This window comes from Corapipo altera, unplaced genomic scaffold (genome assembly GCF_003945725.1).
Source record: "Corapipo altera isolate COAL_440 unplaced genomic scaffold, ASM394572v1 180, whole genome shotgun sequence".
NCBI lineage: Eukaryota > Metazoa > Chordata > Aves > Passeriformes > Pipridae > Corapipo > Corapipo altera.
Genome location: NW_020884915.1, coordinates 5,953,358 through 5,974,484, shown reverse-complemented (window position 1 = coordinate 5,974,484; position 21,127 = coordinate 5,953,358). Strand labels below are relative to the sequence as shown.

Below are 21,127 nucleotides of genomic sequence, written 5' to 3'. Positions count from 1 at the left end.
CACATCAAAGGCCCACTTCACCGAACACCTGCCTTAGCACCAGCAACTAAGTGCTCCCCTGGGCAAGGATGCAGGAGTAGAGACAGGCACATTTACAATACTCTCTCAGCATCAGCTCCCAGCATTTCCTGTGTTGGAAGTTTTTTTGTATTTTAAGCATCAGTGGATTTCTCCTCCTGTCCTTCTGAACTCAAAGAAGCTTTTCATATACAACATGTCCTTTGGAAAGGACTCCTGTGTGTCTGTGGCTCACAGCATGAAGATCCACCCTCTACTACAAACAGCTCTGAACATGACTCCTGCTGCTCCCTTTGATGCTTCCTACTCCACTACTCCTTGCAGTCAGTGCAAGAACAACTGCTCCCACCATCAGCTCTTACAACAGGGACACTCTTGCAGACTGACACCACATCCTCTCCTGAGAAATGTTTCAGACAGAGGGGTACCCTTTTACATGGACATTTCTCCCACAGAAGCCAATCCAGACCATGGATAATTCTTGCTGGCCTCCTGTCTAATTTCCAGTTGAACTGCATCCTTTTAGAGACAGAGACCAGAGCTGCAGACAGTGCTCCAAATGCAGAAGAACCAAGTCCTTACTGCTGGCTAAGAATGTTAAGTTTGGAGCCCATCATCTAACATGCCAAGCTAATGACTGGGGGATTTTTCTTTGCCTCCTTTCCCTACATAAGGTTTTATATCTATTGAACCAGAACATCTTCAAGGGCATTTCCTTTTGTACCACAGCTGATAAATGTTTTTTTGGTGAAGAACTCTGCGAAAAGCTTTTTGGAAATCCAGCTTAGTTACACCCATCAGATCACCCTAACTCAGGTTTGTTTTGACAGCTTCAGAGAACTCCAAGAGGAAGTCCTGGCTTACAATTCTTCTATAGAAGCTGTGTGCCCTTCCAGATAGAGGTAGATCATATTTACACAGGTGACCACTAACTGTACTGTTTCATGTATTTTCTGCTATTTTGCCCAGTATGAGCAACAGGTTTACAGGCCTGCAGTGTAAAAGATCCTCACTGGAACCCTTCTAACTAACCTGCCACTTTCTGGTATCGAGCCAGTTTTAAGTGACCCAAGTCCCCAAATGTATCATATAACCTCTGTTTCATCCTTGAATACAGCAGGAAGTCCTGGGTGAGTCTCACCTTGCCCAGGTCATGTGTTTCTATTTACTGTGACACATTTCTCACACCTTTATAGCCATCCACATTTCAGACAGATCTTTTTCTGCCATCTAGAAGGGCTCTAGCAGTGAAATTCCTTCTGTTTCAGTGAGGACTAACACAGTTAATGAATTTAGTTTCTCCACAATGACCTCTCCTCCTCCGAACATTTAATCTTCCCTGAACATTTTCCAATTACAAGTCTTCCCACCTAAGACTTGGTTCACATACAGCTTAAGGGTCCTGTTTCAAATCAACTCCATTAATCAGAACAGACTTTTGCACCGAAACTGGAGGATCAGATGGTTTATAATACATTTATCCTTTTTTAGTTTCAAACAATAATATTTCCAAAATCAATATTTTTAATATATATACATATAAATGCACATATGTACATCAACACGGGAGTTCACATTCACTGAACTGTGAATGGACATGGGTTTGTACCCTTCCTACTTTGTACCTTTTTCTCCTGATTCTTCAGACGTTCCTGAAGTTCCTTCTTTTCTTTTTCCAGCTGTTCAACTTGTTTAGCCATAATGAAGTCAGGATCCAATTCTTCAAGATCCTACAATCAAGCAAAGTTATCAATACAAAACAAAGCAAACATTTTTTCTGTTGCAAATGTGATTTGTTTGTTTACTTATTTATTTAAGCTTCTCTGCAGTTTTCCCCTTTGACTTTTAAAATAATTTGCTTCAGGAACATTCTGCTTCTTTTCCTTTCTTCTGGGCAACTTGTATTTTATTTTTAAGAAGCTCTATAAAGCATTTAATGTTGATTTTTAATTGAGAGACAGTCCAGATACTACAAAATTGGTTCTGGAGGTCTATTTTGTATTTCAGATACCATTTAAGCAACAGGGGAGAGGGGAAAAAACCAAAACACCCAAAATGAAACCCCCCAAACAAATAAAAAGGGACAGCAAAACCTAAACCAATCAACCAAGCTGGATTTTATTCCTGCAGGTAAAAAAGGTACCATCCAAACCCAGAATTCAGGTTTACTTACACTGTCTCACTTTCAAGAGAGGCTGTTTTTAAGACCGGTTACAGTATAAACCCAGTAAACCCCATGAAATTCGGGCAGCCCAGCAATGTAACACTGAAAGGGTAAGACAATAACTTGACAGTGCAACAAGTCACTCACCTCAATATCAATATCTTTAAAGGCTTTGGCTCCCAGTTCGGTTTTCTTGATCTGCTCCAGGCGCTCCCGAACAGTCTTCTTCTTGATCTGCTCATGCTCCTGCAGGATCCGCTCCTTCTCCCTCTCCTTGGCCTCCTGGCGCAGCCTCTCCTCCTCAGCTTTCCGCACTTTCTGCAGCTCTGCCTCCCGTTGTTCCAGCTCTTCCTTCTCCCGCTGGATGTTCAGACTCTCCAGGCGCTCTTTCCTCTCCTCTATGGTCTGCCGACGCGCCAGGATGCGCTGATGCTCCTTCCTCGAGTTTTTCAAGAAGGCGGTGACTGCCAGCTGATGCTGTTCTTCCTTCTCTTGCTGAATTTAAATTAAGAAGAGGACAATGATGTATGCTGCACCTCTTTAAAAAGGCACAAAAGACAGCAAATGCTTCTCAAAGAAAACTCAAAGTTCGTTGTATTCTCCAAACTTGCCAGCTGCACGGAAATACAAGTGTGATGGCAAATCTAATCCCTCATCCAAGTGGCATCCAAGGTGGTATCAACTGACTGGAACCCTGTTGTCTGTAAGAGACAATATTCTGCAACATGGCTTGGGTGTAATGGTTTACATTTTTCCACCCAAAAATATTGCACACCCAGATGTTACTGATAGTGAAATTCCTAACTGGAAGGGGCATGGGGGTCAATCCTGATTGACTCTGCGTGTGTCTGCAAGCATACCACCACATGGACTGTATTTCACCAAAGCTCCTTTGTTTTTGGAGTTTTGTTATTTTCCAGACACACTAATATAAGAGGAAGATATCCTAACTGACACGAAGCACTGTCTGTGAGATGATAAAAAAATGAGTCAACAATTTAGGTATAAACATTGTATATAAACCCATTGTAATGACCTTATAAAAAGCACTTTCTAGACATTAGCATGTAGACTATTCTTTCAGCAGCCTTCTCAGCCCCCCAGCATTCTCCAGAGTACCCACACAGTTCTTTGTGGAGATTCATGCTGCACACATGAGGAGGTGTAACTGTGCCAGCTCCACCAAGCAGCAAAACACTGCAGCCCAATCAGCTCTCTACACTCCCCCAGTCACGCTGATCATGAAATGCAGTCGGGGAAACGTGAGCTCCTTCAGGGGTATTTTTAGTAATCTGTCACTTCTAGGGTATTCAACAAAAACACTCAAACATCCATGCTTTGTGGCAGATCTGCAGACATTTAGAGATAAATGGAGGTGCCAGAAAGTGAAAAGCTTTAGATGAATTTAACGATTTTGTGAATTATAACAAATGTGACAACTTAAAAGTTCTTAAGCACTTGAAAAGACTGAAAAGTTTTGATCTGAATGATGAAGGAAAAAAGGATATCAACTTGTTCTGTAGCTTCTCTAACGGAACAGATCGATATTAAACTTGATACTGTTCCCCAATTTTACAGGCATAATGACCAGCACTTATGTCATTTATGTTATTCAGCTTCCTGTACCAACATACAAGTGTGTGATTGTCATTTCTATCCATGAATGTACAGATAAAAGCATGGTTTTTTCTTTCAAAATCACCATCTGACTAATACCAATCACTAATTAAATCTTTTTAGGAGAAAACCTACATGGAAGTATTTTTTATCTTAAACACTATAAAACAGGTAATACATGTTCAAACTAACACAAGTAAGTCAGCATTAGATGTCATGATACAGTTCTGCTTTGTGTGTTTATATTTGAAGATCACTAAGTATTTCATCCTGTATAAAGAATCTAACATGGACATCTTGCAATCAGCCTTTTTTTCCCCCATACAGAGAAAAATATTTGATATGTTTGCTAGGAAATCTTTCATAAACACAAAGGAAAAGAAAAAATTACCACTGCTCTTGTAAGAGAAGTGAAGGTTTAACTTGCCACGAGCAAAGCATGCTGGAAATCCGAGGCTGATTTACACCTTGCTGCTACAGGGCTCTGGAGAACCTGAAATGTGAGTCCAACCTTGAAGCCAAGAGCCCCAGGGAGGAGAACAGGGAGTGACAAGGACAGGGCAGTTCTTGTGCTGGGGGATCTTTTGTTCGTGTTTTTAGACTCCACTCTTAAATTTACATTCCAGGTTCTTCAAAACAGCACTTTCTCCAGGAGGAATTAAGGAAGCAGGCTCTTGGACTTTCACATATGCATGCAACATTTTAAACAAATCCCATAGGCTCACCTATGGGAAAGTTATTATTTGGTATATCCTAAGCCTGATACATGCAAGACTGGCAACTCATGATTTTAATTACAACCAAACACTAACTAGATGAGTTTTTTTAAGAATGATTTTGTTACAAGCACCAATAACTGACTACCACTAGGCTGAAAAAAATGAAAGTAAAATGAACATCTAATCTGAGAAAACATATTCATTAAAATATAAGCTTTGGCATAAAGTTTGAGTTATTAGCTTATGTTTCTATTTAATCCACAAACAGCCAAATGCAGCTCATCATTACTGTCAAATTAGATCAGAGATCACTACCACAGTGCTCTGAAAAACAGAGCAATGCACTTCTGAAAATAAAACAAATGTACAAAAGCACCTACTCAAATCCTCGCAATGTCACGTTAACTTTATTGTTTAGAGCTCACTGCCATTCCTGTGCCAAGGAAAGACAAACCAAGGAACTCCTTCAAGTATGATCTCACAACTTCAAGACAAGCTTGCCTTGCTAAACCAGAAAAGCTGTTAGAGCTCTGTTAGAACAGGTGAGCATGTAGCAGATGCAGAAGGATACTTTATGACTAATAAATTCATGAATGCTACAATACATGTGTATGTATGAACACCTCAAGGATCAACTGTTCCTTCTGAAGGGATGGGACAGCAGAACAACACTGTTTACTACTGCACTGAGAACACATTACTGGAAGGAATAGTTGATCAGACAAGTAAAAATTTAACAAAAGGCTGGATAAAGGCAGCAGATGAACATCACACAGTGCACACAGGGAAAATGTCAGATTTTGTCAACATTTTCGTAACACTTTAAACAACTTACCATTAAGTGAGGAGGCTTAATGACTGCAAGAGCCTTAGCCAGAGCTGAGGACATAGCAGTCAACTGGTTTCTAATCTGCTCAGAAGGCATGCTTTGGAGCTGAGGGCCTAGTGGGGCATCTTCTCTAGTACAGTAATTCAAGTCTGAACCAAAACTCAGTGTCCGGGTGGTGTGATCAAGGCGAACCTTCACAAAAAAAAAAGGGAAGGAAATGATTGTATTAATTATTGAACAATTTCTCTGTTGCTCTGCCTATGACCAGTATGAGTCAACAGAAGCTATAAGCAGAAATTACTCTAAAAAAAAAAAATTAGCTACACCATTCTACGAGAAATGCCAAATTAGTAGGAGAAATATAGCACCGTGAATAAAAGTTTAATTTCTATGGTTTACACAGGAAAAAACTCCAACCAACCAATCAAAAAAGAAAAAAAATTCTTCTTCCTGGAAAAGGCTGAAATTCCAATGATTCTATGAAATGAGCACTTCAAGACAAACCACTCTTGCCTCTTCCTCCACATCAGCAATACACAAAACAAGAACCCTAATTTTAGTGCAGGCAACTGTGACATATCTGAAAAATAAATTCAGGTTGTGTGTTAACCTAAGTGAATTAACTCAGCTTCATCTAAAAACATAAATGGATAATTACTAAGCAACCTCAACTAAAAACTACCTGCACCTCGTTGTTGTTCTCTCAACACAGACACTTTACCAACAATGCAATCTTCAGACATCAGTGCACACCTCAGACACTGGTGCTTCACTTCAGTCCCTTGGTGAGACACAAACCAACGGCAGCAAGTGCTGGCTTTTCAGTCTTGCACAACTAATGCAGCACAGGCAGCAATTCCATCCCTGTTTGTTAAACCTGCTTCAGGATATGCTGGACTAAATGACTGGGGCTCACAGGGCAAATTTCCACAAATTTTATTTTCAACTTCTAGTTCTACTGGACTTATATTAATGGCTGTTGACCTAAACCAAAAATACACACCAGAATGCAAATAATCTTAATATATTGTCACATGCATCTTTTACTCTAGCTTATCTCCATCTATCAGAATTAATTCTTTTCCTTGGGTTACACGTCAGCCAGCTCATTTGCATCCCATGTAATTCATGTGAGCCCATTCATAACTTCTCATGAGTCTTTCTACAGCACCTACTTGTAAGTCACAGTGCCTGGCAGCATCCACGATACAACGCTCCAGGGTGAAAGCATCCACGAAAGGGACCAGGGTACACAGGCGAGCAAACTCAATGCTCTGATAAATCTGGGCCACCTGAGTGGGAACAGAACCATCAGGCATTTTTTCTCAATAAAAAGAAATCAGAAACATAAGCTGTTGTACAGGCCTTAGAGTTAATGTACCAAACTGTCAACAAATGAATGTATACATAATAATAGAATTGCAAATGCTCTTTCAGGATTTTATTTCTGTACTGTATTCAAACTTAACCTAAGATTAAATGCCATTCCTGCATGGCTGCTTTGTATGAAGGAGACTGGCAGCAGTAACTACACACAGCTATGCTGCTAATTAGCCTTCAACTCTTTCTTTAGCACACCAGAAATAACACTGCTCCCACTTGTAACGAAAGCAGGTCAATGAAATGTGCATCCTATAAAACACTTACACACAAAAAAAATCAAAATAAACCAAAAACCAAAGCAAAAGACCTTACCCCAAAGCGAAGTTTTAAGAAACTAGGTAAGCAACAAAGAAAAAATAGGCAAGGGATTACACAACTGTACCCCACTACCAAGAACAGCTACTATGGCTGTACCTAAACAATGTACAAACTGAAGATACAGGTTATATACTGGGGAAAAAAAAATCTCAGAATCATAATGGTCTTCTATTATGAAAAAAAATTACTTCAGCATGAAAGTTTCCAACTTCCTCTCCTTCCAAAGCATTTACTAACTTATGTATACTTGGGAACATACATTTTCTTTACTCATACCTGCTGCAGAAGGCGAAGAATGGTATTGTTTTGCAGGTGAGGAACATAGAGCTGCAGTTCAGGTTCCTTTTCAGCTTGGTCTTTCACCCAGTTGAGAACCTATCAAAAGTCTGAAAAGTTACTCCACCTGCATCGACCCGTCCAAACTTCACCATTCAAGTACAAAGCACGGCTCATAAATATTTCTGGTTTACACCCTGTGAAACAACAGCACTTCTGCCCAGAGAGTGCAGTGTTTTACTGAAGAGCATCTTCTGACAGAACACTCATTTATAATGGATAGCTAACAGGTTTTGTATGAAGGCGACTGACAGTACTGGCAACATTTACCACACTGCTAATTTACCTTCAACTTCTTTTTAGCACCTCAATTATCTTTGTTCCCACTATTGAAGAAAAAGAACATGATGTGCTTCATCAATTGCAAAATTTGCAGTAACCTAATCAACAGCTCTCACGTTATTCTACCTCCCAAGCCTCTGCATTTTAACAGTGAACAGTCCTTGGTGTATCTCTCCACTTTGCACACAACCCACTCGCCTGCACGTGCGTGCACACAGCTTTCTCACTTTCCATATTTAAACAGAATTAACTATCACCTCCACCAAAAAAACCTTCTGATACATTCCCCAAACTCTGCATCTTTATGGGACCCTCTGAAGGGCACCCTAGAGACCTGAGTGAATTTTCATTCTGTTCCAATAACGTGGTGCAACTCGTATATCAGATGTCACCAGCACGTCACAATGGAACCCGACCAAATCAAGCCTACTTTTGAAAAATCTGGCAATAGAAGATGCTAGTTGATATTTACCACAAATCAATATTCAAATTATTAGTCAAGACCAGTTACCACACAGAGCTGCAAAACCTACCTTGCTGACACGGGCACTTAACTTGAGCGGGTGAAAGTCTACTTCAAGCCAGTTGTAAAGTTCTTTCACTTCTGGGACAACATATTGCACTACGTTGAATCTGACCTACAGTCAACAAAAAAAATCCAAAGATCTCAAAATAAATGCAATATTAACCAACAGTTATGCTTTAAGACTTCCATATTCAAGAAGTTAAACAGGCACCACATGTACCTTTTAATACAGATTACTTCTCATTACAACATTCTTAACTGCAGTGACAGTAACTCTACACTACATCACTTAAATGTATTTAAAAATGGAAAAGGAGACATAAAACATATAAACAAGGTAAACAAACTAGAGAACCATCCTCAACTTAGCCATTTCCAAGACACAAGGCCTAATACACTTGTAGGCCCACAACCTAAAATCCTAGCCCAAACTAAAATCACACATCTCTATTCATGATTAAATTTCTGAAGCCTTAAGTTGTGGGTTTGAGGCAAACTGGAGAGGTACTGGAAGAAGAATTAACTTACACTGCAAAATGAGCTTTGAACGTATGTTTTAGACATGCATGGGAAGGACATGCAAAAAATTCAACCATTCTCTGAAAATACCTATGATGATGTCTGATTTGCTTACGAGTATCTGGGGGGGTCTGAGCATAGATCAATCCAGCCTCCCTTCAAATTAAACACAAGGAAGTTTTCATAATCACTTAGATTTGCACGGTCTGCCATTTGATATATGACCTGTGTTATCCAAAATACATTTAAAATAGAGAAACACTTGGTTCAGTTAATTACACACCTTAGAGTAGGGAAAAAACCCCTAAAGTTCTAGTTCACGACCCTCAGAATTTCAAAACAACATTTGTTGCTTGGGTGACATAAAGGACAATATGGAATCTGACTCTTCAGTGCACACAAGAATTCACTGTCACTGCCATTCCCAGACAGTCCTTGTGAACCTGCAAGTTTAACACTGCACCCTAAGTCACACAATGAACCAAACTGCTGTCCCCCAACCAGGCACAGTGCTCCAGAAGGAAAACAGGACTCAGTGTCATAAAGCTGCTCCCCTGGCCAGCAGCACCTACCATATCATTGATGAGGCTGGCACGTGTGGGTGGGGCCTGTAGCCCCAGCAGGGTTGCCAGGCGCCGCTGTTTCTCCACGATGATGCCATCCATGTCCAGGAGGCGAGCGATATCCGTCCTCTCAGGAGTTATAGGGATTGACAGAGTGGCCAAAAGGACTCGAGTAGACATCCTGTTGACAAAGTAGAAGCACAAGAGATGAACTGCAAGAGAACACTGAATAATTCCTGTTCATGTATGTGTCAATTCAAGAGAGGAACCAGTAGCATTTATGATGCAAAACTGTGTAAAAATACCAGCAATAACCAAGATGCCACCTGCACCATGAGAGGACAGAATACAGTGTTCCTCAGGAACAAGAGGAAAGAGTTTTGTAACTTTTATGTGTATATATACAAAGAAATTATTAAGAAATTTAAGCTGCCTCTGTAAATCCCGAAACACTACAAAGTAATGAAAACGGCACAAAGCAGCACCTTTAAAAACTTCTTTTAGATGCAAATCCATCCCAGTCATTTGGAATGAATTTATCTTTAACATTTACAGTGTAAGACAGATGTACTTTTTGATGTAACAGAACAAGTGGTATTAAATACTTAAATTCTGGTCTTAGTACCCAAGTGAACAGGAATGTAAGAATTTCCATCAAGTATTATTACGACCAGATTCTGATTCTGTAAAGGCCTGCAGATGAACTTCAGAGGTTAAAGCAGTCAGTGCTTCTGCACACCTCAAAAGCCTTGCCAGCTCATCCCTATTACCAAAAAATTAAAGGCCCTTTGCCCGTGCAGATTTTTCTACATTCAGAAGTTTACATTAGCTACCGTGAAATCTTGTGAAATAAATCCCACCACTCAGAAGAGAAAAAGGAAACAAAAAACCCAGATACTCATTGACTTGCTTAGCTTCCAAGGCAGCAAGAGAAGGAAGCTTAACTAAGGTGATCCTGGTGTTCACAATACTTACACTGTAGCTCTGTAAAACATCTTTCTTGCTCTAGATTTCTTTTGAGGCAATTAGTAGTGGCCAATTTAGGCAGAGCTGCTCATAGGTCATGCCTGTCATCTGCTTCTTTTGGGGTACATTTTAGTTTATTTTTGAACCTAGGGGGTTAAAATTAGAACCTAAGATCACACTATATATCCTTCCCCACCTCTGCATCTCCTCTTGTGTGAGATTCTTTCGCATTTCTCTTGATAAGTGATAAAGTCGGTGAAGGGTGGATGCATGAAAGAGAGCATTTCCTGATTTCCAGAAGACAGTGGAAACTTTGTGATAGTAATTTGCCATCAGTTGTGGTTTGGGTGGTTTCTTAGACAGTGCAAATAGTCCATGAATATCTTCCACTGCTTTGAAAGCTTCCTAAAGAGGAAAAGAAACAAATACACTTTTATGAAGTTTTTTGCAACACTCAAAAAAAAAGAAAAATATGAATTCATTAAAGGTTATAAGACTTCACTTTTGTCAGTTACCTGAAATTAAATACTCCTTTCCTAATAAAGAAATCATTTGGACATATTGCAACTCCATTAACTATATGCTTGGAATTTAATGATTAGTTTGTGTAATTTTTCAAAAGCTTGTTTCTTTCAGATTTGCAAGCTACAAACAAAACGGAGAAATAAAAAAAAGAAACCAAAAATGAAACAACAAAAGTTCTACTGTTTTACTACTATAACAATTGTACTATTTATTGGCTTTAGCATTTTTCATAAAAATAGGTTTTGTGATCAAAAAAGGGTATAGTTTCCCTAAAACACAGGAAAACTTGGAAATGCCTTAGATGTAATTATCTAAACCCCTGAAATGGAAACAGCACAACAGAGAATGTTCTCCAAATTCACAAACCCAAAAAACTACAACCTTGGCTTTTAAGGAATCGGCTTTTTAAGGAATTCGATGTTAGAAATGCTGGTAGAGGTGAAGGTGTCATCACAGAATCATAGAATCAGCTGGGTTGGAAAAGACCTCTGAGATCATCAAGTCCAACCCTCGATCCACTACCACCGTGGTTACTAGACCATAGCCTTAAGTGCCACATCCAGTGTCATCTTGAAAACCTCCAGGGATGGAGAATTCACCACTTCCTGGGCAGCCCATTCCAATGGCTGAGCACCCTCTCTGGGAAGAATTTCTTCCTAATATCCAACCTAAACCTCCCCTGGCACAGCTTAAGACCGAGCCCTCTTGTCTTGCTGATAGGGAGAAGAGACCAACCCCCCTCTGGCTCCCCCCTCCTGTCAGGGAGTTGGAGAGTGATGAGGTCTCCCCTGAGCCTCCTCTTCTCCAGGCTCCTCACTGTCACAACCCCAAGTGACTTCAGCCACTCTACCATTTACTGCTCCCAGCAAAGCTTGGTTTGAAAGGCAGGACCATCAGATGAAGCATTCAGCGTGCAAGTAGCACCATGTTCTAGACACTAAAACTCCATTCTTTAGCTGTCATCCTTTCTCCACCTTGCTACATGCACCATGGAATGTGAACTGCACGGAGCAGGTTCTGGCAAGGCTGGAGGGCACAGCGTGAGGGGGAGAGTCCCGTGCATACCTGCCACAGCTCCATGCTGATGGCACTGTCGAGCTGCACAAGCCTGGTCTCCAGGTGCATGGACTGGCTGTCGGGATTGTTGAGGTTGATGGCTGTGCTTTGGTTGTGGTGGCGCTGGATCTGCCCCAGGTGCATGCGCAGGTTGTCGCAGAGCTTACGGAACTCGGCTTTGCGCGTGTACTGCAGGCAGAACTTGAAAGCTGCAGCAATGAACAACACAAATTAGGGACGTGCACTGATGGTGACTTCATGGTAGTTCTGAACGGGATTCAAATATGCAGATCAGTACATTTAAAGAACTTTCATTTGCAGTCAAAAGATATGTCAAACATGATATAATCTGTCACACATAATGAGTAAGTGACAGTGTAGAGCACTTCCATCTTGACCTCAAAAAATGAAGATGTTTCTACACAATTAAGCCTAATGAGCATAGAAAACACTTAAGAGTCTCTTTAAAAATGTTGTAATTTATACACTGATTCTAGTTTTTATTTTGAACTAAGAGTAAATGAAATCCTGTGTATGGTATGAATTCAAGTTTTGGCTTTGTAAAATGTAAAATTCTCAAGTCATCTAAATATGGTAAAGTTAAAGAAAGCTTTCAAATGACTGGAAATGACACAGAAAAAAAAACTGTCTTTGATCCCATAGTTCCTCTCAAAAATCAGTTTTGCTCTGCCACTGTCAGTCTGGAAATTCTAGAATGTCTCTACTAAAAACAGACACAAAAGGAAGCCTTGACACTGTTGCACAAAGGCTTAAATACATCGAAGCACCTGGAACTCACCTGACAGTCATCTTTCCTGAGGTACTTGCACAATTTGGATCCAGAGTTGCAAATCTAACAGACTTTTTTCAGAAATACCAAGAACTAAGTGACACATACAAACATCTGCAGAACCACAGTCTCGTAACTCTGACTTTCTGAATCCAATGAAGGAGTTGGAAGACAGTGAATGGATCTATTATTCTGATAAAGAGTCATCTGATGATGAGGAAGTAACATTTCTGACCTCTAATTAAAACTGAAACCACAGATGATGGTCAGCATTAGCAAACTGCTACTAAAATGGTGCCATATTCAGTGACCAAGATATCAAAGTTCCAGAATAAGTACAGCAGCTGTGCACAGGACAAAAACATTTGGCGTGATCCTGACAACGGAGAACCAGGGAAAGATGACTCTTTATCTCCTGCAACCCCATTTGAATCCACTGGACCTCGGGGTGGAGTGGGAAATCACACACAAAAAATGATCTCGTCTGATCCAATCTAGGTCGCTGATTTGCAAGAGCATTACGGCCACAATCCAGGGGAGACTGAAATCCAGCAAGTGGAATCCTATAATACACACGTAATAATGGCCCAGACATTCAGATCCCAGTTGGTTCTCACCAGCATTTAATAAATACGGTGTGAGACACTGTATCAGTAATTGTTGGGTTGGAACCACCTCGGGGGGGTGGGTGTGTGTGTGTGTGGAGGGGAAAAGGGATGGATTAAACCTCAGGGAGGTACTTATCTCTCATGGCAGCCACCAGAACCCACAGGAGAAAGCCCTGGAGCAGTTGCCAGTTAAAAGCAGCCAGGAAAACTCCAACACACCACACCTCCTGGAGCCCCTAACCCAGCCTCAGATCGGCAGGGACAGTGAGAACACTTCTCTCTTCTTGCTCCCTCTTCTTCTCTTTCTTTGTTCCTTTCCTGATGTTTTGGGCAGCTCAAAGCTGGAGGGATTGGATTTTGACTAAGTGTTGTGGATTAGTAAGTATGTGCTGGGTCAGTACTCTGGTGCAATGTTTTGCCTGGATTGTATGACACCCTTTAGAACTTTTGCCACGTTCCCTTATTTTCTCCCCTAAATTATCAGTTAGAGCACCTCTTGAGGAAAAGTCTGTGGCTTCTTCTCTTGGCAGTGCCCTCACTCCATGCAACACCTGCACTCCCTGATTCAAGGATTGCTGGTGTGTCACAGTGCTGGGTTTTGGCTGTGGTGTGAGATGGAATTTCTGAAGTTCTAGTTGATTTGGCCCCACTAAGAGCTGTGGTACCCAGTACTGCAAACCCTACAAGCAGCTAAATTTTGCAGAACTGGTAACTAAAACTCGGAGTGTCCCACTCGTGGATGGCAACTCCAGATGTAAAAGAAGTGGGGTTTATGATTCCATGCTGGGAATATGACAAGGCTCAACTGGCCACTACCTGTAAGGGAGGGCAATACACCTTCAGCAGACCCAAGCAGGGCTATAAACATTCAGCCATGATTGCACATGCTGTGCTTGCCAAACTTTTACAGGTAGTTCCACTCCCTTCAGGCACAAAATTATGTAATACTCTAATCACAATCCCCCCAAAAAAGGTGGAGGAATAGCAACAGCAGTGCAGCAAGTACTTCATGAAGCAGAAGTAGAGATTCCACCTGAGGAATGTCAAGGCCAAACTGGACCAGATGGACTAAAGAGATCTTTGTTATTCAGCCTGACTGCATTTAAAGAGACAAGACAGAGATGTTCTGAATGGGGAAAAGGACTTTTGTCATCAGTCTGAGCTGTTAAACAACTTGAGTCACTAAGGGGTAACTCGTCCAGACAAACCCTCTCTCCCTCTCTCTCCTCCCTTTTCAATGGATCACCAAGTCCACACGGGTGTTTGAGCCACGGGGTGATGTAGAAGCCTAGAAGACAACTGAGCTAATGCCATGTCTCCAACATGGACAGCTGGACAGCCGTGCAGGCAACCCAGGATTGCTGGCAATAACAACCAAGGAGTGTTGGTAGTAACACACTGTGAGAAAGAACAGGATGTGGCTGGAGAAGGGGCCATACAGGGGTAGGGCAGCACTTTTCTAGGACAAAGGTCCTTGTTCTGGCTCCTGGAGATAAGCACAGTAGAGTGCAGGCACAGGAATGAGGCTGAGAAGCAGGGATGGACTGTAGGGGGGACCAAGACCATCCAAGACTCCCGAGGCCCTCCGACCCATTTCCAGAAAGGTCCAGAAGAATGGACTGTGCACGATAACTGATCTGCACAGAAAGTGAGAAACTGATCTCCAGGGTGGGGAAAACTTATCTGTAAAAAGGTTCCCTCCCACATGCACCCCAGAACCCTGGACACCCCGTCAGCTGGGCTGGCATTGGAGCCAGGACTGCTGATCTCTCTGTTTATCCCTTTATTCCTCTCTCTCCCCTTTACAACTCATCTCTCTCTCTCTTCTCCTTCACCCTATCCCTTTATCTGAAGTGCTTACCCTGGGAGCTCAGGGACTAACATACCAATTTCCATGCCAAGTGTGTAATTTACTAATAAACCTTCATGAGCTTTTGGAGACCCTCTGACTTTTGTTGTTCCTTTCAACCACGAGCAGCTGCGAACCTTGGATGCTCCCTTTCCCCTAAGGGTGGGACACCACTTCATTACACTTTAAGTTTCCATCTTTTGGACCTACCTTGCTGTGCAATGTCATGGTACAGGCGTTCCACTCGAGAATTATTTCGGAGAAGATCCAAACACTGTCTGTAGGATTCCCACAGAAATTTAACCCAGGGTGTCAAAAGCAGTCGGTCAGTACGATCCTGAGTGTCTTCTCCACTTACAGCACTCAGAAGAACACTATAGTCAGGGCAGGGGGTAAGGAAAAACAAAAAAACAAAAGTGGGTTGGTTACTCCCTACAATTCTCATCAATTTTTCTGGACAAATCTGAACAGAAAATTGCTGCTGAACAGTCTATTGCTTATTTTCAAACTGGTCCCTCAGACGGCTCCCTTTCCCTTTAAAGGACATAGATAATGTCCTTGCTTTTAAGTTTCAAAATCTAGCCCCTGCATATACAACTGACATGTCCAAGCTTCAGAGGTAACAGACTTCAGAAACTTCTGTATCCTTCCCGAGCAAGCCAAAGGAAATGCACCCCAGGATTTTCACCTTCCCCTTCCTACCAGGGAGCTGTGCACTGGACCTCTGCTAGAGTCAGGTATCACTGTCAATGCAGACACTTTCATACTTGCTCAGAGCTCCTTTTTAGCCACCAGCAACGCTGCCAGACTTCACTTCTTGTTGACATGTGACACAGAGGCACTGTGTGACTTACAATCTACAGACACTGAAAACCAGAACACTTAAAATATCAAATCCTTTAATAATGTTGATATGAGAAAGACGCTTAAATAAATGTCAAAAGCAAGATGTGATAATCTTGTATTTAGTGGCCATAACTTCATTCCCTCATCAGAGAAATACAAGATTGGTGAAAGGATTCCTGAGACACTGAGACCAACTCAGTGCTATGTCTCACATGGTCCCTTTATGCTGAACAGTCCACCCACCGTGACAAACTGACAAAGAACCACCTTCCCTAAGCCTTCATTTTTAAAATTCTTTTTGAACTATGCTTCTAATATAAACTCTCAACTCTTGCACCTATTTTCTACTACACCATTTCCAGTTGTAATTTGCTTCCCTGAGCACCAGTACTACATGCAATATTATACACATCACCAGTGGCTTCTCCAACAGATCGAGTGGTGAATTCAGCAAAAAAGCATGAGAAGGTTAGAAAACAGGACCTAGAGAACAATAAAGAAACTGTGCTTGTTCAGATAAAGAATTGTGACTGAAAACACACATTCTCTAGTCCTCAGTTAAGGAAAGGAAAACAAGGAAAAGAGCAGGCAGTCCATCTTCACCGTTTAACTATTAGTGGGATTCCTCTGTAACAATTTCAGGCTCTGGAAAAAACATGAATGGCACTGCCATCCTGGAACAACTACTGAAGACAGGTCTGGAACTTTTCTTTTTTTTGCAACCAACTTCTCCCAGAGAGCTCTGCTGTCAACATATAAATCCACAGCCTTCTACTCCAGGTCTTTATGAGTATTACTTGGCTGCTATAACTCTATTCCTACACAGGACAAATAACCTCTACTTCAATAATTTCTTCCCATTTTCTATCATCAGAAGATAAAACTTTTACTTTTTTAGTTCCCGTGCAAAGATTTTAACTGAAAGAATTCCCACTAACTTCGTTCTTGCTTCCTGTCTCCTTTTGTCAGTACATGTCATCAGTCTTTCACTGGGCAATGTCTTAGTCCCCTTCCAATTCAGCTGCAAACATCCCTTCTGGTAGGGATCAATAGCTTCACTTTTCCCCAGATTAGATGTCTGGCCCCTTCCAAACTCAGCTGGAATGCTTTAAGACATTTCTTCACCCCTGCCTTGTTACCCCTTTTCCAGAGATGTCACCAATACATTTCTGTCCTCTGAGTTAACGTGAGCATTCCCTCCATCAACAGGCTCTAGGAGCTAACATCACTTTGCCTGAAGCAGAACAGGAAGTTCTCCCACAAAACACTCTGACCACACAATGACTTCTCAGAGCTGGAGACTTGTTTCACCCTAACACTGCACTAGTTGCCAGGGAAGATCTACACACACAACCTAAAGCAGATGTATTTACTGATCCTTTTTTCCATTCCTCTGTTATCATTATCCATCCATTTAATTCTAACTCTGAATGTACTTTTTATGCCCTTTCTTCTATTATTTCATCAGTCACCCAAGCAATTATAAAGTAACATTTGCTTTGGTTTGCACATGCACAATGTGGTCAGAAAAACCAGAGGTTATCAGATACAGGAATTACATTGGTCTAACATCATTAACAGCTTTTACACATCAACTGGGAATGAGAAGCTTTCCATAATAAACCTTCCAATACCACTACAGATGCAAATCAGAGCAGACACTAGAAAGCAGTGACCCAACTCACAGAACCATTCCCACAAATTTTCTATTCTTTACTACTTACTTTCTTTACTTTTCTTTACTCTGATTTAGGATTTTGTTCAATGTAAAATTCCTACTTTCTCCCTACTTTGAAAACCTCTAGACCACCACTAGTATTCCATTTCAAATCCACCACATTTATATCTCAGCTTTGTGAATGAAAATAAGTATACTTTCTGTGAATTACTACATTTTAAAGACAGACTGCCCACCTTTCTGGAGTTTGAATGTTATCCAAGTCTTCTATGTCCAGTACCATCTGCTGGGATTCCTCCTTAGCTGCTTCTGTTTTTTCTTCAGCTAATTTTAAATAGGCTCGAACAACATCCTCCAAAGACTTGATGTTAACCTGCACCAAAGGCAAAAAAATGGGAAGATGTTTCCACCCACAACAGGCAGCAAATATTTACAATGTAAACGCTACAAACCCAAGAGCATCTAAAAGGTGGATTAATTCTAACTCAAGACGATTCAGTTCCTTTTAGATTGTATCGGCTGACAGATACCATGCTTGCTATAAATAAACAAAACAAAAAATCAGAAACCGTACCTGCTGGCAAATATTCTTGTACTGGTACAGTCCCTCCTTTGCCAGATGACTCTTGCGGAGATCCACGCAGAGCTCCAGGTACTTCAGCATAATCGGCTCGTGGATCTTCTGCCATGTTCGGTGTTTCTTGCTTTTCATAACATCATAGAGAACATCGAGGGCAGGCTGCTTTTTGCCAACCTCAAGGAATTCTGAAAGTAAAATCCCAGTCAGCAAAAGACTTGCACACCAGAAGATGCATTTTTTTTTATGCTTAACACAAGAAACTTTCGGAGCTTAATTAACTGTACCTAAAGCTCATTGATGGTTTGTTTTAGTGCCAGTCGTTCAATGACATAAGTAGCAAACAAACCTCTCCACTTACATGGAAACCTCAGGATAGGGGAGAGGTCTCTCCATCCATCCCAGCATGACTGAGCACTTCAAACACAGGAGTAAAATACACACATCCACTTGTTAAGCTGGTTTCAGAGGCAGGGAGGAAAGAGGGAGGGGAGTCAGGAAGGAAAAGGAACAAGGAAGGGAGGGAAAGAGGCAGGAAGGGAGGAAGGAATGGAGGGAAGGAGGGAGGAAACTAACTTCACTTGGGAAAGTTTTAGTGTTTGTGGGTTTGTTGGTTTTTTTTAACTCAGAGTGGTCTAGCACTTCAGTTTATATGAGGTACACCAAAAGCTGCTGCGGTTCAGTTGAAGGGTCAAACACTTTTTAAACCAGCCTTGCTCCTGGAACCAGTGGTCCATTTATTCATCCCTAAGCAGCTGCTCTTACTAACAGGAGCTCTCAGCACCACAGCAACTCCCACCCCTGACATCCCACACATTCTGCTCAGCACAAAACCCAGCAAACCACCCCCGAGCAAACACCAAGGCAGCAACCCACATACACAGACCCCACACTAAATGTGCTCCTCACTGCAGCAGAGCAGGAGAAATGAACACTGGGAATGGGAAGCAAACAGGTTTAAAAGATAAGGGGAAGTGAAGTACAGCCAGTGGGAAACGTGTTTATTCTTAAAGGCTGAGGGGTGGAGCCAGTACTTCCCATGAAGTACTTTGGAAAGCACTACACTGCTAAGAAATAATGGCAGAAACAACTAAAGTAGGGGCCTGCCCAAGGCGCTCAGACATCAGACAGAGCTTCCCAGTTTTGGAATCTCAAAAGTGAAGCTAAAACACAGCAAAAGATGTAGTTTGAAAGCAGCAGTGTGGTTTTAATCTAAAAACCACCATAGCACATATTCAGGGCTCGGTTTATGTAAAAAATGAGCTTGCATAAGATGAGCAAGTTCCTTTCCAGAAAAAGCACCCTGATACAGTTGAAGATAATTAAGGCTACGGTGTGGCAGTATCCAGCAGTACTTTTACTCACCAAGGGAATTTTAATAAAGCTGTCCTCCATCCCATAATTTACACTGCTATTCTATCTCAGTGCTGCTTTTCAGACAATTACTGCTCAGCTCTACATTTTATTTAAGAAAGCACACTTGAAAGGCAAGTTTAATCCTGCAACAACGCCAGGGCATTCCAACCACAGCTCTCAGTGGTCGACAACCAACTGGACAAAGCACAAAACTAATTCAGATTGTTTGGAAACTCTTAATTAACTCCGGCCAAGCAGGTTCTTACCAGTAAGTCAAATAATTAAGGCTAATTTAAAAGACACCTCAGTAAAAGCACAAAGTGAACCTGAAGAGTCAAACACGGCACACACCACCATGCCTTGCAGAAGGAACTGTAAGTTATGGACACTCAGATCTGTAACACACAAATTGCAAAGCTCAGCCCATAAACAGCTGCCAGTTACATTTTTTCCATTTTTTTTTCTTTTATACCACTTAAAATGCTAAAAGGTAGCCAAAAGAGCAACTGAAGCTCTGAGCGGCCAAGAAGTAGCTGATACACGTCAACAACTGACCTACTGCTAACCCAAAATCCTGAATTAAGCTCAGTTTTCAAGGTGAGAAAAGGTATGTCATTACAGGAGGTGACATGTCATTACGGGAGGTGACAAAGATGTCACGTGCTTTGCAGTATCTCTAACAGTGAGCAAGCTCAGTATCTGCCACAATAAAACACTCCCCAAAGGTGATTCCATCCTTGACTACAAAGCAATGCCAGATGTTATCAAATGCTGAGGGTTGACCTTGACCTACATTTACCATTTATTACGAGAAAACCGCCTTTCTTACACATCTGTACATACTTCAAATCATTCAAGCTCTTCATATTTCCCAACATCACCTTTGTACGGTGAAGTCACTGAGAACATGGAGCATTAAACGATCCTAATGCTCACCTGAGCCTTACATGTAAAGCACACTCTGGAAACTGCACTGAATGTTCCAATCTGAAATGTCAGTGTAACATTAAGCTGCCTCCCACAACACACAATCTGCCTCAGGTACCACTTTCCACCCTTCGTTATGCTCGGCCATGATAAGATTGAGCCCCTGCAAGACTTGACACTGCTTGTCATGCTTTGTGTTCAGTCCACTGAAATCCAGGGTTGTGCCAGCGTTTGTCCGGAGAACACTCCCTTCAGTTCCCACCCTTCAGTTCAACCAGAGTCCTTCAGTTCACCAGAATTATTTACACTTGCAGCAGCACAAGAAATGTGAATTTAAATAAATACCAGGAATGCATCAACATTTGAACAGTTTAAGGTCAAAGTAACCAGAAATGTGACTTGTGCACCAAGTACAATTTACTCTACCCAGGAATTCTGAAGTTTAACTGGTGTTTATATATTACGGTACATGCATCTTTTCCAGTAACAGGACTGATGCAACACAGCTTCGCCCTGGAAAGCTGACTGATTTTATCTTTCATCCCAATTCGAAGCCGATTTTATCTTTCATCTTTTACCTCTGTGGGAAAGATTTTCCAGTGAATTTTAGGTTAGTAACTTCGGGGACGCGCGCTACTTTCGTTTGGAAAGCACCACATTCCTAAGAAATAATGG

General features: G+C 41.5%; 1 protein-coding gene and 1 non-coding gene across 7 annotated transcripts in view; both read right to left on the bottom strand.

Moving 5' to 3' along the window:
- The window catches only part of EIF3A (eukaryotic translation initiation factor 3 subunit A), a 33,021-nt gene extending 14,647 nt beyond the window's left edge, over positions 1–18,374 (bottom strand). For 5 of the 6 annotated variants that reach the window (XM_027655237.1, XM_027655242.1, XM_027655241.1 and 2 more), the window contains exons 1-12: positions 18,167–18,304; positions 17,829–17,965; positions 15,279–15,442; positions 11,831–12,030; positions 10,437–10,645; positions 9,284–9,455; positions 8,200–8,304; positions 7,325–7,423; positions 6,523–6,639; positions 5,354–5,539; positions 2,330–2,677; positions 1,644–1,748 (exon numbers count right to left, since the gene is read on the bottom strand). In XM_027655237.1, the coding sequence (XP_027511038.1) occupies positions 1,644–1,748; positions 2,330–2,677; positions 5,354–5,539; positions 6,523–6,639; positions 7,325–7,423; positions 8,200–8,304; positions 9,284–9,455; positions 10,437–10,645; positions 11,831–12,030; positions 15,279–15,442; positions 17,829–17,965; positions 18,167–18,304 (1,980 nt within the window). Of the gene's footprint in view, positions 1–1,643; positions 1,749–2,329; positions 2,678–5,353; positions 5,540–6,522; positions 6,640–7,324; positions 7,424–8,199; positions 8,305–9,283; positions 9,456–10,436; positions 10,646–11,830; positions 12,031–15,278; positions 15,443–17,828; positions 17,966–18,166 lie in introns of all 6 variants that reach the window. The other variant, XM_027655236.1, reaches the window with a different exon arrangement.
- On the bottom strand, positions 6,847–6,978 carry LOC113952866. The gene has a single exon (XR_003529685.1). It is a non-coding gene; the product is annotated as a small nucleolar RNA SNORA19 (small nucleolar RNA).
- Positions 18,375–21,127: the final 2,753 nt, after the last annotated feature.